The sequence below is a fragment of the Aquarana catesbeiana genome, linkage group LG04, assembly GCF_042186555.1.
Source record: "Aquarana catesbeiana isolate 2022-GZ linkage group LG04, ASM4218655v1, whole genome shotgun sequence".
NCBI lineage: Eukaryota > Metazoa > Chordata > Amphibia > Anura > Ranidae > Aquarana > Aquarana catesbeiana.
Genome location: NC_133327.1, coordinates 626,114,776 through 626,131,276, shown reverse-complemented (window position 1 = coordinate 626,131,276; position 16,501 = coordinate 626,114,776). Strand labels below are relative to the sequence as shown.

The 16,501-nt window shown below is 43.9% G+C and overlaps 1 protein-coding gene across 2 annotated transcripts in view; it reads right to left on the bottom strand.

The window, feature by feature from the left end:
- Positions 1-14,035, bottom strand: part of TAF1A (TATA-box binding protein associated factor, RNA polymerase I subunit A) — a 64,994-nt gene extending 50,959 nt beyond the window's left edge. The window contains exons 1-5 of one of the 2 annotated variants that reach the window (XM_073628347.1): positions 13,907-14,035; positions 10,962-11,213; positions 10,634-10,738; positions 9,291-9,448; positions 7,586-7,699 (exon numbers count right to left, since the gene is read on the bottom strand). In XM_073628347.1, the coding sequence (XP_073484448.1) occupies positions 7,586-7,699; positions 9,291-9,448; positions 10,634-10,736 (375 nt within the window). In that variant the 5' untranslated portion in view covers positions 10,737-10,738; positions 10,962-11,213; positions 13,907-14,035. Of the gene's footprint in view, positions 1-7,585; positions 7,700-9,290; positions 9,449-10,633; positions 10,739-10,961; positions 11,214-13,835 lie in introns of both variants that reach the window. The other variant, XM_073628348.1, reaches the window with a different exon arrangement.
- Between the last annotated feature and the right edge of the window lie 2,466 nt (positions 14,036-16,501).

Here is a 16,501-nt window from a genome sequence, read left to right as displayed (position 1 = left end):
GAATGCACAAGTAAAAAAGACATAATGGAGAAAGGTAAAATATGCACTTATCAGGATTATATATATATATGTATAAAAATGGCATTGTGGAGATAGACGAGTGGCGGTAAAACAGCTGAAACACTTAATAGAGACATTGCCCCAGCCAATTAGAACCTACTCCCGCTGGAGCAACTATGCTTGGCTACAGAAAGGAAGAGGGGGATCTCTAAGATCTAAAAAATACTGATGAACTTGAAGGGGTCGGAAATGCCGCCATTCATCGGTAAATGGGACGAAGAACTGGGGACACGGGTGAATGATTCAGAAGTAAGGAAAATACTGAGGAGGGTACATACAACTTCTATCGACAGCAACATGAGAGAAACGAATTACAAATGCCTGACACGGTGGTATATAACCCCAGACAAGGCACATAAATTCCAAAGGGAGGAACTCACAATTATGCTGGCGGGGGTGCGGGGAAATAGGCATTATGTCTCACATTTGGTGGACCTGCTCAAAAGTCGAAACGTACTGGAGTGGGGTAAGACAGATAATTCAGGAGGTAACCAAAGTAGAAATATCAGAGGACCCAAGGGAGTGCCTGTTTTATGGGGGTAGACAGTCAACTAAACATTATATGGAGAACACTGGTCCCCCAGTTATTAAATGCAGCCAAAAGCCTAATCCCTAGACAGTGGCAAGAACCAGAATGCCCTACAAAGAGGAGTTGGTGCAACAAAGTAAAGGAAATCTATAATCTAGAATACCTAAGGTTTTGCAGTGAGGAGGGCTTTGAGGAGTTTGAGGTGAAGTGGAGAGATTGGATAAGGTATAAGCAGACAATAAGATTTGCTGAAAGGATGGGAGTACAGGAAGGGGAGGAGAGTAAGCAACTAAAGATGAGCAGAGGTCAGGTGTAAGAAAAATGGAAGGTTAGCTTCAAAGAGGTACGGGGGGGGGGGGGGAGATTCCTTAATGTATTACGTGAAGTAATAGAGAAGTGTTTCTCGGTCTTTTCTTTTTGTAAGATATAAAGAAATTTAATAAAGAAATTGAAAAAAAAATAAAATAAAAGGCTATGGGGCCGCTCTGTCTTGGAACATATTCCAGAGTCCTTTGCAGCTGCTTTCTGCAGCTTGTTAAAGTCCCTCTGATTGACTCCTGTAACTGCTCCTCTAATTGGCTCTCTTACTCCTGCCAATAGAGACACATGGGAGGCTGCAGAGTGAACAGCTCACATTATGTTAGATTCAGTCAGTGAAACAGGAAGAAGGAGGGGGGAGGGGGGATAAATCCCCTGTAGACAGACATGACAGGCGCTTCTTTCCCTAACAGAAGAACGTCTGCCAGCTTGACTGTGTTAATGTAAGTCTCAGGCTGCAGCAATTGCGGGGCACCTACTACACATACACACAGGATATAAAGAAAAAAAAAAAAAAAAAAATCTACACACTTCTGTAAAATGTCAGGTTGTAAAAATAAAATAATGTGGTTGCATAAGTGTGCATACCCTCTTGTAACTGGGGATGTAGCGGTGTTCAGAATTAAGCAATCACATGCAAACTCATGTTAAATAGGAGTCAGTAGACCCCTGCCATCATTTGAAGTGCCTCTGATTAACCACAAATAAAGTTCAACTGTTCTAGTAGGTCTTTCCTGACATTTTCTTAGTCACATCCTACAACAAAAACCATGGTTCGCAGAGAGCTTCCAAAGCATCAGAGGAATCTCAATGGTAAAAGTTATCAGTCAGGAGAAGGGTACAAAAGAATTTCCAAGGCATTAGATATAAACATGGAACACAGTGACAGTCATCATCAAGTGGAGAAAATATGGCACAACAGTAACATTACCAAGAACTGGATGTCCCTCCAAAATTGATGCAAAGACAAGAAGAAAACTGGTTGGGAGTCTGCCAAGAGGCCCACAGCAACAATAAAGGAGCTGCAGGAATATCTGGCAAGTACTGGCTGTGTAGTACATGCGACAACAACCTCCCATATTTTACTTACAAAAGAAAAACATTCTAGCCTGGCTATATTTTGCAAAAACACATCTGAAGTCTCCCAAAAGCATGTGGAAAAAATGGTTATGGTCTGATGAAACCAAGGTTGAATTTTCTCTCCATAATTCCAAGAGATATGTTAGGTGGAAAAACACTGCACCTCTCCAAAATAACACCATACACACAGTGAAGCACGGTGGTGGCAGCATCATGTTTTGGGGCCATTTTGTTTCAGCTGGAACAGGGGCCTTAGTCAAGGTAGAGGGAATTATGAACAGTACCAAATACCAGTCCATATTGGCACAAAACCTTCAGGCTTCTGCTAGAAAGCTGAACATGAAGAGGAACTTAATCTTTCAGCATGACAACGACCCAAAGCATAAATCCAAAGCAACAAAGGAATGGCTTCGCCAGAAGATTAACGTTTTGGAATGTCCCAGCCAGAGCCCAGACCTGAATCCCATTGAAAATCTGTGGGGTAATTTGAAGAGGGCTGTGCACAGGAGATGCCCTCTCAATCTGACAAATTTGGAGTGTTTTTGCAAAGAAAAGTGAGCAAATATTGCCAAGTCAAGATGTTCCATGCTGATAGACTTATTACGCAAAAAAGACTGAGTGCTGTAATAAAATCAAAAAGGTGCTTCAACTGAGCATTAGTTTTGGGGGGGGGGGCACACTTATGCAACCATTTTTATTTCCCTCAAAAGAATTTAGTTTGTTGTTTAACTGAGTTGTATAGTTTATAGGTCACATTAAAAAGGTGGAAAAAGTTCTGAATTTATCTTGGTTTCATTTTTTTTTTACATCACAGAAACATGACATTTTAACATGGGTGTGTAGACTTTTTATATCCACTGTGTGTGTGTGTGTGCATATACAAATTTAACTCATACACACAGTATCTCACACCCCTCACAATTTTTGTAAATATTTTTTTATTTTTATGTGACAACACTAAAGAAATTACACTTTTCTACAATGTAAAGTAGTGAGTGTACAGCTTGTACAATAGTGTAAATTTGCTGTCCTCTCAAAATAACCCAGAGCCATTAGTGTCTAAACCGTTGGCAGCAAAAGCGAGTAGCAATCCTATGAAGAAGTCGATATGACAAAACATTTCGGAGGTGTGGCTGTACAGCAACCCAGCATCTGTGTATGACGCTTGACACACTGTTATCCTGCTTTGGCCGGTCGACACCACCTCGTACCGCTGAGGATCCGATGAGGGGAGGGGCGAGAGTTTCAGGCTGCATCCCGGGTCTGCCGTGACCATTAGCACAGTCATTATCAATCACAAGGAGTGTCTTGCTCATGCTGTTTTATACTTGTTAGGAATGTGAGTACAATGTTAGAAGACCCTCTTGATTTTATCCAATAAATGCATTTAAAACGTTATTACACTATTGGAGGCAATATTTCTTTTTCCATTGGTGACATACCTCTGCCTGGGGAGAAGCGCTGCTAAGTAAGGAGCTCCATCGTTGTGGGCCCAATTCTATCCAGCTCTAGTAACCCCTTGGGGGGGGGATGTTTATAAAGCCTATACGCAGCGCATGCGAGTGCAAGGCATGCATATCTGGTGAGTGCGGCTCCATAACAATTACAATCGGTGTGGTGGAGGAGAGTGTTTACGGCAGAGGAAGACCATAACTTCATATTTTATTTTTGTTGCACATTGTTTGGCACACTTTTTTTTTGGCTTGGACTCTGTCTCTACAGTTTAATTCAATATTGCATGAATTGTTCACTGGGATGTATAAATTACTTTATTCACCATTTCTATCAGAATATTAGCTTAACCACCTCAATACAGGGCACTTTCACCCCCTTCCTGCCCAAGCCATTTTTCAGCGCTGTCGCAATTTGAATGACAATTACGCGGTCATGTTACACTGCACCCTAATGAAATTTTTATCATTTTTTCCCCCACAAATAGAGCTTTCTTTTGGTGGTATTTGATCACCTCTGCGCTTTTTACTTTTTGCGCTATAAACAAAAGAAGATGGACAATTTTGAAAAAACACAATATTTTTTACTTTTTGCTATAATAAATATCCAATTTTTTTTTTTTTAACAAATTTTTTCCTCAGTTTAGGCCATTATGTATTCTTCTACATATTTTTGGTAAAAAAAAAAAATTGCGATAAGCGTATATTGATTGGTTTGCGCAAAAGTTATAGCGTCTACAAAATAGGGGATAGATTTATAGCATTTTTATTATTTATTTATTTTTTACTAGTAATGGCGGCGATCTGCGATTTTTATTGTGACTGCGATATTGCGGCGGACACATCGGACACATTTTTGGGACCATTCACATTTATACAGCGATCAATGCTATAAAATTGCATTAATTACTGTGTAAATGTGACTGGCAGGGAAGGGGTTAACACTAGGGGGCGATCGAGGGGTTAATGTATGACCTAAGGAGGTGATTCTAACTGTGGGGGGAGGGGACTGACTGGGGGAGGTGACCGATCGGTGTCCCTATGTACAAGGGACACGCCATCGGTCTCCTCTCCTCTCTGACAGGACGTGGATCTGTGTTTACATGCACAGATCCACGGTCCTGCTCTGTTACCCGGCAATCGCGGGTGCCCGGCGGACATCGCGGCCGCCGGGCACCCGCACCGGGTCCCAAGCGACGCGGCGCCACGCGCGCGCCCCCTAGTGGCTCGGGAGGGCAAGGACGTCATATGACATCAGCCCAGAACAACAGAAGCCTCGTCCAGCCATCATATGACGGTGGGCGGTGGCTTAGTGGTTAATCACTTATTATTATGATCATACAATTTTTTGGTTTAGCATTTGCACTTTAGGTCATTGGTTTACAATAATGGGTATCATCACCATTTATATGATTTACTATTAGTTTAGGTCATCTTGTCCATAGCGCCACTTTTTCATTGATTTTCTTTGGAATACTTTGCAACAAAAGTGAGTACACGTCCAAATTGGGCCCAAAGTGTCAATATTTTGTGTGGCCACCATTATTTTCCAGCACTTAACCCTCTTGGCCATGGAGTTCACCAGAGCTTCACAGGTTGCCACTGGAGTCCTCTTCCACTCCTCCATGACAACATCACAGAGCTGGTGGATGTTAGAGACCTTGAGCTCCTCCACCTTTCTGTTTGAGGATGCCCCACAGATGCACAATAGGGTTTAGGTCTGGAGACATGCTTGGCCAGTCAATCACCTTTACTCTCAGCTTCTTTAGCAAGGCAGTGGTCGTCTTGGTGGCGTGTTTGGGGTCGTTATGTTGGAATACTGCCCTGTGGCCCAGTCTCCGAAGGGAGGGGGATCATCCCTTCATGATGATGCTGAGCACGTGCACTCAACTTCTTTGGTCGACCATGGCGGGGCCTGTTCTGAGTGGAACCTGTCCTGTGAGACCGCTGTATGGTCTTGGCCACCATGCTGCAGCTCAATTTCAGGGTCTTGGCAATCTTCTTATAGCCTAGGCCAGTGATGGCGAACCTTGGCACCCCAGATGTTTTGGAACTACATTTCCCATGATGCTCCACTATATTGCAGTGTAGTTGAGCATCATGGGAAATGTAGTTCCAAAACACCTGGGGTGCCAAGGTTCGCCATCCCTGGCCTAGGCCATCTTTTTTTTCAGATCCTCAGAGTTCTTTGCCACGTTGAACTTCCAGTGACCAGTATGAGAGAGAAAGCAATAACACCAGATTTACCATACCTTCTCCCCATTCACACCTGAGACCTTGTAACGCTAATAAGTCACATGACACCAGGGAGGGGAAATGGCTAATTGGGTCCAATTTGGACATTGTCACTTAGAGGTGTACTCACTTTTGTTGCCAGCGGTTTAGACATTAATGGCTGTGTTGAGATATTTTGAGGGGAGGACAAATTTACACTGTTATACAAGCTGTACACTCACTACTTTACATTGTAGCAAAGTCATTCTTCAGTGTTGTCACATGTAAAGATATAATAAAATAATTTATAAAAATGTGAGGGGTGTTGGCTTCCCAGAGGACTTTATTCTGATGATCGGAATGGTGTGGTTTCTCTTTATTTTATGGCTGGCTGAGGTCAACCTAACTGATGCACATCCACAGAGCTGCTCCACCTGTTTTTTGGTCTTTTTTCAAGAAAGGAGTATACTGTCCTGGCATCGTACTCTGAGACGATGTGGATCAGCTGATGTTGGAGTGTAACTAAAAAGGTGGCAGCAGCATGTGTACAAAGGGTGTGGTAGCAATTCTAGTGCCAGGAGATGCAGGATCTGGATATTGTATATCCTGAACACATCATTTTCTCTCAAAAAAAAAAAAAAAAAAAAAAAAAAAAAAAAATTTATATATTTATTACTCTTAGAGGCACCAGTGTCTTTTGTTTTCAGTGAGGGGGGGGGAATATTTAGACAAGGGAGAGAGCCAAGGGCAACCCTTATGTATATAGAAGAGAAAAAGGAATAATTTACGGTGCCATTAAGACATATTTTCTATGAAAACACTTAACAAAATTTATTAAGATTTCCATAAAAAAATTCATAATAACCATCTAACGGAAAGCCCTTTGAGACCATATGATGTATACATCATGTGGTCTCAAAGGACTTTCCTTAAGACAGTTAATGGAAATCTTTAATACATTTTTGTTAAGCATTTTATATAAAACATGTCTTGTTGATTATTGGCACCCTAAAAATCCCAAGTAAATATTCCTTTGCTCTTCCCACATACCTAAAATTCTCTTTAAAAAAAAAAAAAAACACAACATTTGCCCAACATGGTGACTCTTATGTACACAAAGAATGTTAACAGTACTGACAGTTCCCCTTTAAAGCAAATCTTTTCTGAGAGATACATGGGCACGGCCACTGTCAGTTCTATACTGAAGAGGTTAGTGGTCTGGCTATTAGCTCTGGCTATAGTTGTACAGTCAGAAAACCTTACTTGTATGCTTGATCCAGCTAAAGGAAGTGAAATACTGAAGTTGAAGGGTAAATAGTACAGCCAGAAAAAAAAAAAAAAAATTAAAAAAGTAGCAAAACGGCAGTCTCCATGTATCTCTCAGAAAAAGGAGAAAACAAACAAAACACACACACTAATGCCATGTACACACAGGCGGACTTTTTGACCAGACTGGTCCGAAGGCGACGAATCCGACCGTGTGTGGGCTTCATCGGACCTGCAGCGGACTTTTTCGGTCGAAAATCAGACGGACTTTAGATTTGGAACATATTTCAAATCTTTCCGACGGACTCGAGTCTGGTCGAAAAATCCGCTCGTCTGTATGCTAGTCCGACGGACGAAAACCCACGCTAGGGCAGCTATTGGATACTGGCTATCAACTTCCTTATTTTAGTCCAGTCGTACGTCATCACATACGAATCTGTCAGACTTTGGTGTGATCGTGTGTAGGCAAGTCCATTCGTTCGAAAGTCCGTCAAAAGACCGTCGGACCTTTGATGCTGAAAAGTCCGCCCGTGTGTACACGGCATTACAATTCGTATTCCCCATAGCAGCTGTCATTGCACTAGGACAGGTTAGAACATAATAGGACCCGAATGGTTGCAAATAAGCAAGACAGAGCTTTCTAATGTGTGACATGCAGCCCCCTTACCGGAAGGTAACTGTTCACACCAATGTTCTTAATGGTTTCATTAAACACATTGAGGTCTTCAGGCATGGTCTTCGGGTGGTTCAATAGGATCTCATTTCCCAGCCGCCATATAATCTGTGAAACAGAGAGAAGAGTTAAGCAAATGCTTCAGAGACCCACTGTGGTTCCACTTTACCAATCAATGTACAACAAGCCCAGAGATGCTGCAGGATTGTAAACTGAAGGAGGTGTACACTGGCCAAACCCAATGAAGGTAAAAGGTTTTTTTTGGGTTTTTTTTTTTTTTTTCTTTTGCCCAACATATTTAATCTCAAAACATTTTTTTTTTATTGTCAAGCTTTCAGTAATCTGAGTAAAAGGATAATCTGGTGGCTGGCTATGGTTTACTACACTTTGATCAGCTTAACCACTTAAGGACCAGCCTCATTTTGGATTTTAGGTGTTTACATGTTTAAAACAGTTTTTTTTTGCTAGAAAATTACTTAGAAGAAAAACCATATATAATGTTTGGGGGTTCTAACACCCTAGAGAATAAAATGGCAGTCGTTGCAATACTTTTTTTTGCACCGTATTTGCGCAGCGGTCTTAAAAGCACACTTTTTTTGGAAAAAAATTCACTTTTTTGAATAAAAAAAAATAAGAAAACAGTAAAGTTAGCCCAATTTTTTTTTTATATTGTGAAATATAATGTTACGCCAAGTAAATTGATACCCAACATGTCACGCTTGAAAATTGCGCCCGCTCGTGGAACGGCGTCAAACTTTTACCCTAAAAAATCTCCATAGGCGAAGTTGAAAAAAATTCTACAGGTTGCATATTTTGCGGTACAGAGGAGGTCTAGGGCTAGAATTATTGCTCTCACTCTACTGGTCGCTGCGATACCTCACATGTGTGGTTTGACCACGGTTTTCATATGCAAGCGCCAAGCGCTACTCGCGTATGCGTTCGCTTCTGCGCACGAGCTCATCGGGACGGGGGGGGGGGGGGGGGGGTGTTAATAAATTTTATTTTTACACTGTTTAAAAAAACAAAAAAAAAACAAAAAAAAAACAAAAGAAGAAGGGTGTCACTTTTATTCCTATTACAAGGAATGTAAACATCCCTTGTAATAGAAAAAAGCATGACAGGACCTCTTAAATATGAAATCTGGGGTCAAAAAGACCTCAGATCTCATATTTACACTAAAATGCAAAAAAAAAAAAAAAAAAAAAAAAAAAAGTCATTTAAAAAAAAAAAAATGACATTTCAAAAAATGTGCCTTTAAGAGGTGTGGATGGAAATGACGTTTTGACGTCACATCCGCCCAGCAGTGTCATGGAGACAAGTGGGCGCCATCTTAGCCTCACTCGTCTCCAGACACAGGACGGAGACGGATGCGATCGCCTCCGCCGCTACCGACGGCTCCGGTAAGCGACGGAGAGCACCGTCGCGGACGGGAGGGGCCCCCTCTCCCGCCACTGATAAAAGTGATCTCGCGGCGAATCTGCCGCAGGGACCACTTTTATCTGAAAGCCGGTCGCCGCACGAAAACGGGGATACCGGGGTTATGGCAGCTAGCTGCTGCCATAACAACGATATCCCCGTTCAAAGTTTGGACGTACATCGTCGTGCGGCGGTCGGTAAGTGGTTAATTAAATAAGCCTGCATGTAGAGAATATCTTCCTTATACAGAGATGAACACATTGCAGTATAGGAATACAGTTACCTCCGGAGCGTTCATTATCAATCCACTACTTTGGCTCTCCAGGATGTGCACATAGGAGATGAAGAGACTAGTGGCCCTCTGCCATTCATTCTTATACAGAGCTTCATGGATGAGATTAAAACATGCGTTGGAGGTTTTATTAAAGGTAGTAGGCGTATCTGTATTAGATTAAAAAAAAAAAAAAAAAAAAAAAAAAGGGAAGAAGAAATAAGTGTTGGGGGGTCATGAGAGTTCATCACCGTGGCCTAAACCAGAAACGCAAAGCAACTAGTCAGCATGAAATCAGTTCACCGACATTTAATAGCTTTGGACACAGGACCCTATATCCGTGGTGGGCAACTTTCCCGATATGGAAGGATGTCAGACTGCAGACATGCAACGGAGATGGTCAGAGACCATAATCAAGCTACAAGCAATGGTCAGGCAGACTACAAAGTTGTAGACTGAGGATATGCTTCAGCAAACCGTCCCAGTCTGTTGCCACATTACATGATACTGACTGAGATTACTATTACAGGGCAATAGAGAAACATAGGCTACTGTCTGCAGGGGCTGCAAGGAAAGTGCCAAAGGGGTGAAGGTTGGGTACCACGACACTGCACAGAAGCAAAAACTACTTACTACATGTGTGAAGAGCTTTGGAAATTTGGCTGCACTGGATTACACTGCATTTATCAATTTGCACCTTCAGGACAAAGCGGCTGTTTCTTCTAAGGGGAGATTCACCCTCTGAGAATTTATCATTCCATTTCTTTGCAACCTCAGCTGCATAGATGAATCAATAGGAAGCGATCAGAGGCTTCTTGCTCAGTCACAAACTGAAGCATAGTAAATGCAGTTTACTATGCTTCAGCTATAAATGGACACAATAGTGATTGGTACTAATCGCCAAGTGTGTTCATTCAGGAAAAGAATGGGACAGAAATTAAACATATTTACCGGCCCCTTCCCCCGCTCTCCATCCTGAAACATCCATCTGTGTGGCTGCAGCAGCTGCTGGCAGGAGAGAAGAGGAAGGAAGCTGGCAGCACTGCAAGGTAAAGGGGCACACAGGGGGGAGCCCAGAGAGCAGATGGAAGGGGTGTATGTGCTAGAACCAATCCCACTGCAGTGTAGCCAGAGGGAGAAGCTGGCAGCGTTGCAGGGAAGGGCAAAAAAGGATTGGTGTCTGCAATAAGACAGTACAGCCGGCCCTCCTGCTCGGCAGATGTCCGGGCCCCCCTTTTGGACTGATGGGGCCCGGGCCCAGTAGAGGAGGGCTGGCTGTACTCCCTTATCAGCTCCCTGGACGCATGCATTGCCGCAGCACAATAGTGTGAAACCAGCCTAAGTGTTTTAATTACCTTTATCTCTTGTTGGCCTCCTTGGAAGACAAATCCCGTAATCTTCATTTTGTTCTGGCTCCTCTTCCATCACTTCATCTGAATGGTCGCTGTAATTTTCCATATCTGAAATGTAAAAAAAAAAAAAAAAAAAAAAAAATAATATGATATTGTGCTCTGACTTCGTTTTATAGACAGTTTGTTGCTGTGAATCTAAAGTTTGATATAGACTCACGCCAGAAAAATGTATATTTCAGTTCTGGCTAGATAGTGGAGAGTTAAAATTGAACTTTAGGCAAACAAATACACAGATAAAAACCACACAGTATACTGGAGCGGTTTTACCTACCAAAGAATTTGTATTGTCCATCCAGTCCTAAGACTTGCACATGCTTGTCAGAGAACACAGCCAGCTGGGTGCCCACACTTCCAGTTAAGGAATACAGTGGTGGCCTCTCTGCTGTTGCATTGAAAGGTGGAACAGCAGATGGAGTTTATTCTTCTGTTCACTCTGCTTTCTCCTCCTATCAGCATCACATTTGCATACAACACACTTTGTTGACTCAAACTCCTGCCCCTCCCTCTTCCAGTTTGAGCGCTTCTATATAAAAAAAAAAAAATGCATTAATGAATACAAATCTGCATGAATCTGTGTCCTTTATGGCTGCCTGGAGTTCAGAATTAAAGCCAAACATTGTGATCGTTTAGAATAGTGGTTTACAAGCTCAGTCCTCAAGTACCCCCAACAGGCCATGTTTTGGGAATTTCTCTTAGATAAAATAGCTGTCCAAAATACCAAACCATTGGCTCAGATTTTAAGCACCTGCGCAAAAAAAAAAAGGAAAACCTGCAAACATGGCCTGTTGGGGGTACTTGAGAATTGAGGTTGAGAACCACTGGTTCAGAATACAGAGTGCTTTAGCAAACTAAAATGTATTTTAGCAGGGGGACAATGTTATGTGCTTCACCCCAGGCACGTGACACAGGCTCCCCCGAAGCACAGAGGCTAAGTGGCACCTTGGTCTTCAACAAAGCACCCAGAAAGAAGCGACAGGCCAGTGGCCCAATGATGACTTTGCTGCAAGATGTCACCAGGGCATCACAAGAACAGGGTTGCTATGATAAAGGAATAGAGGTGGTGGGAGGGGGGGCGCGTCAAGACTTCACAACCAAAAAAAAAAAAGTTTTTTAAATTGTCACCCATTTTAGGTTAAAGGGTAAGTTCACCTTTACAAAAAAAAAAAAAAAAATCCGTAAGGTGAACTTACACGGGACCCCCTCCTCATTCCCCCGGTCCCGCTGACCTGGAGCGTGGCGATCACCTGTTCCGACACCTCGTATAGCCGCCTCACCACGCTTAGAAACCCCCTCGGCATAATCTCCAAAACGTACCTTGTCAGGTAGTACATTTAGGAGCATTCTAATTAATTGGCGCCGCCCACGTAGAACCCACGTAGGGCGCCCTGTCACCGCGGGCGAAGAGGAGAGAAAGCCTCGGGGATTTTGAATCCCTGGACTGGTACATCGGCGATGTGTCAGAACAGACGATTGTCGCTCTCCAGGTTAGCGGGACCGGGTGCGATGGAGAGGGGGTCCAGTGTAAGTTCACCTTACAGATTTTCTGTAAAGGTGAACTTACACTTTAAAGAGAGGGCGGCCTCCAACCACAAGATAACATGACCAGAGGCCACGTGAGTTCACACTGCTGCAGTCACATCTGGCAGGCAGGACCACTACCAAACGCAACCCATCCATATGATTGGGGCTGTGTTGCAATTGTTCTTCAATGGCCTGTAAGGATGAGCTCCGGCGTGTTCGCATGGCGCACGTGCCGAGCCCGCCAGGAAGTCGGCACGGCGCAGCGCTAATCACAGGCAGGGAGACATTTCCCGATCTCTGCAGCCGCACATCGGGAAATGTCTCACTGCTTGTGATTAGCGCTGCGCCGTGCCGACTTCCTGGCGGGCTCGGCACGTGCGCCATGCGAACACGCCGGAGCTCATCCCTAATGGCCTGTAACGCACGTGGTTGCTTGTGGTGTAGTGCTGCAGGCTTTCAATGGTTAACAAGACAGTGAGGAGCGAGCCTTCTGTCAAACGCCTCTACAAAGTGATCCACTCTGGACGCTTTTCAGAGATACACAATGATGGCTTTACAATTAAACGAATTCCAAATACCCTCCTTGGCCTGTGTGCACGCCCAGCGCAGCAAAGGAATGCACACTCACCTCAAAGGACCCCGTGCACGATTGTACACACAACCAGACACAGCTGAAAGGCTATAATCCAGCACATACACAGCATGATCTATGAAGACAGGGTGAACCAGGCCCCCAGATATACAGACCCTGGAGGTACCCTGACAGCCGACCGTCCGCCACCAATCCAGGAAGAGTCCCCTAAGGATGTTAATTCCGTCCACATTGCTTAGGACCTGACTGAGAACACCCCCTCCCCCCAAATAGGGAATTCAGCACCCCACACCATCTCTCTACCGTCATCTGAGCTCCCACTGGAAAGATTTACCCTCACTTCCTGCCAGGACAGGAAATCCTGGAAAATCTCTCCACTGGGGACACAAAATAAGTCACATTGTGGGGAAGGATTAGCACAGTGGCCCTGCGGTTAGCACTTCTATCTTGCAGCACTGGGGTCCTCAGTTCAAATCCTGGGAGTTAACTGGCTCCTGTCCTGCCCTCCTGTGACAATCTACTGAGAATGCCCAGGATAGATACCGCACCATTTGCCCCAACAGCAGATAGAGAAGCTCTATAGGAATAGAATGTCTGACAATGTTTTTATTGCAGTCTGTGGTGTGCCTCCCTGTCCTGGTGACACCTGAACCTCCTATTTCTTGTGCTGGTGTCATAGGGGCAGGAAGTGGTGGAAAACCTCCCTAAAGGGGTCAAATACACAAATAAAAGTCTGAGAGAACATCTGACTCTTCCCCTCTCTAACCAATACTACAAAGACATGGCCTGGGGCTCAGGTGTGATGTCTGTAGATAGTCTGACATGAAGATAAAAGGGATATCATGGAGCTGAGGATCCAGGAGGTCTATAATGGCTATGCATAGACATAGGACACTTCCTCCAAATCACAGGCAGACAGATTCTATGGGAATGCTGGGCCCTGTAGTTCCACTGAGGATGGTTATAATCTGACGTTCTATATGAGGATCACACCTCCTGCAGACACCAACAACTGAAAACCACAAAACTAACTGGAACTCGCTCTGCACTCCTTTCCTGCTGAAATAAAATCCACACCAGAGCCCTGTGTACGGACATCTCACCCATCATAGAGAACTCTCACACCACGCTGCTTCCGGTTTACAGAGCGACGACCATCCTGTGATTGGCAGGAAGCTATAAAGAGCGGGCGGGATTATCAGACAATCAGGACAGGAGCGGAGCGCCACCTTGTGGCTGGAAGAAACAGTGCAGCTAGAAGTGAAGACACTATTCTCCAAATTTTTTTAGGAACACTTTTTTTCTGTATCCAGGAGTATTATTTGAATTAGGTTCATTGGCTGGACTTGATGGACTTGTGTCTTTTTTTTCAACCTCACCAACTATGTAACTATGTAATTAGGGGTGGGCATTCATTTGTAGGCATGGTCTAGTAGAAGCAAAAAAAAAAAAAATAAATGGGGGCTGCGCTAAAAATGGGCATGGTTTACACTATGCTAAATATTGGGTGTGGCTTCAGGGGGTTGTAGTTAAATAGAGTTTGAGATGACTTACATAGGGAGAGAGAAAGAAGGGATGGAGGTAGAGAGAACGAAGGACAGAAAAAGGGAGAGAGAAAGAAAGAAAAGAAGAGAACGAAAGAAGTGATGGAGGGAGAGAGAAAAAGAAAAGGAGAGAGAAAAAGGGATGGAGAGAGAGAGAAAGAAAGAGAAAAGGAGAGAGAAAGAAAGAAAGAGGGAGAGAGAAAGAGGGATGGAGAGAGGAAAGAGGGAGAGAGATCTGGGCTCCTGCCCCTGCTGCCTACTAAATACAGGTTCAGCCATAATACACTTTGTTCTTTGCAGACAGAGCGAGATTCAAGTACAGTTCAGCCATAATAAACTTTGTTCTTCCTCACCTCAATCACTAACGCAGCTGGCTTCGTTCTTTGCACGGCAGCTCCATACCACAACACGGACAGTAATGAACAGCACACCCATTGGCTTGCAGTCCTATATATATACACAATATCTCACAAAAGCGAGGACATCCCTCACATTTTTGTAAATATTTTATTACATTTTTTCATGTGACAACACTGAAGAAATGACACTTTGCTACAATGTAAAGTAGTGAGTGTACAGCTTGTATAACAGTGTAAATTTGCTGTCCCCTCAAAATAACTCAACACACAGCCATTAACCGCTCGCCGACCAGCCGCCGTCCCTATACTGCAGCAGGTCGGCATGATCCCGCGAACCATCGTAGCTGTACGTCGGTCCCTTAAAGTGGGATAGCAGGCGCTTATACGCTTATTGCGATTTTTGTTACAAAAAATATGTAGAAGAATGCATATCGGCCTAAACTGAGGAAAAAATTTGCTTTTTTTAAAAAAAAAAAATGGGGATATTTATTATAGCAAAAAGTACAAAATATTTTTTTTTTTTTCAAAATTGTCGTTTTTTTTTTTTGTTTATAGCGCAAAAAATAAAAAATGCTGATATGATCAAATACCACAAAAAAAAGCTCTATTTGTGGGGAAAAAGGACATCAATTTTGTTTGGGTACAGCGTCGCACGACCGCGCAATTTCCAGTCAATGCGACGCAGTGCCATATCACAAAAAATGGCCTGGTCATCGAGCAGCCAAATCTTCCAGGGCTGAAGTGGTTAATGTCTTAACAGTTGGCAACAAAGGTGAGTACACCCCTAGGTTAAAATCTCCAAATTGGGCCCAAAGTGTCAATATTTTGTGTGGCCACCATTATTTTGCAGCACTGCCTTAACCCTCTTGGGCATGGAGTTCACCAGAGCTTCACAGGTTGCCACTGGAGTCCTCTTCCACTCCTCCATGACGACATCACGGAGCTGGTGGATGTTAGAGCCTTTGCGCCCCTCTACCTTCCATTTTGAGGATGCCCCACAGATGCTCAATAGGGTTTAAGTCTGGAGACATGCTTGGCCAGTCCATCACCTTTACCCTCAGCTTCTTTAACAAGCCAGTGGTCATCTTGGAGGTGTGTTTGGGGTCGTTATGTTGGAATACTGCCCTGCGGCCCAGTTTCCGAAAGGGGGGGGGGATAATGCTCCACTTCAGTATATCACAGTACATGTTGGCATTCATGGTTCCCTCAATGAACTCTAGCTCCTCAGTGACAGCAGAACTTATGCTGCCCCAGACCATGACACTCCCACCACCATGCTTGACTGTAGGCAAGACACACTTGTCTTTGTACTCCTCACCTGGTTGCCACCACACATGCTTGACACCATCTGAACCAAATAAGTTTATCTTGGTCTCATCAGACCACAGGACATGGTTCCAGTAATTCATGTTCTTAGTCTGCTTGTCTTCAGCAAACTGTTTGCGGGCTTTCCTGTGCATCATCTTTAGAAGAGGCTTCCTTCTGGGATGACAACCATGCAGACCAATTTGATGCAGTGTGTGGCGTATGGTCTGAGCACTGACAGACTGATCCCCCACCCCTTCAACCTCTGCAGCAATGCTGGCCACACTCTTACGTCTATTTCACAAAGGCAACCTCTGGATATGACGCTGAGCATGTGCACTCAACTTCTTTGGTTGACCATGGCGAGGACTGTTCTGAGTGGAACATGTCCTGTTGAACCACTGTATGGTCTTGGCCACCGTGCTGCAGCTCAGTTTCAGGGTCTTGGAAATCTTCTTATAGCCTAGGCCATCTTTATGTAGAGCAACAA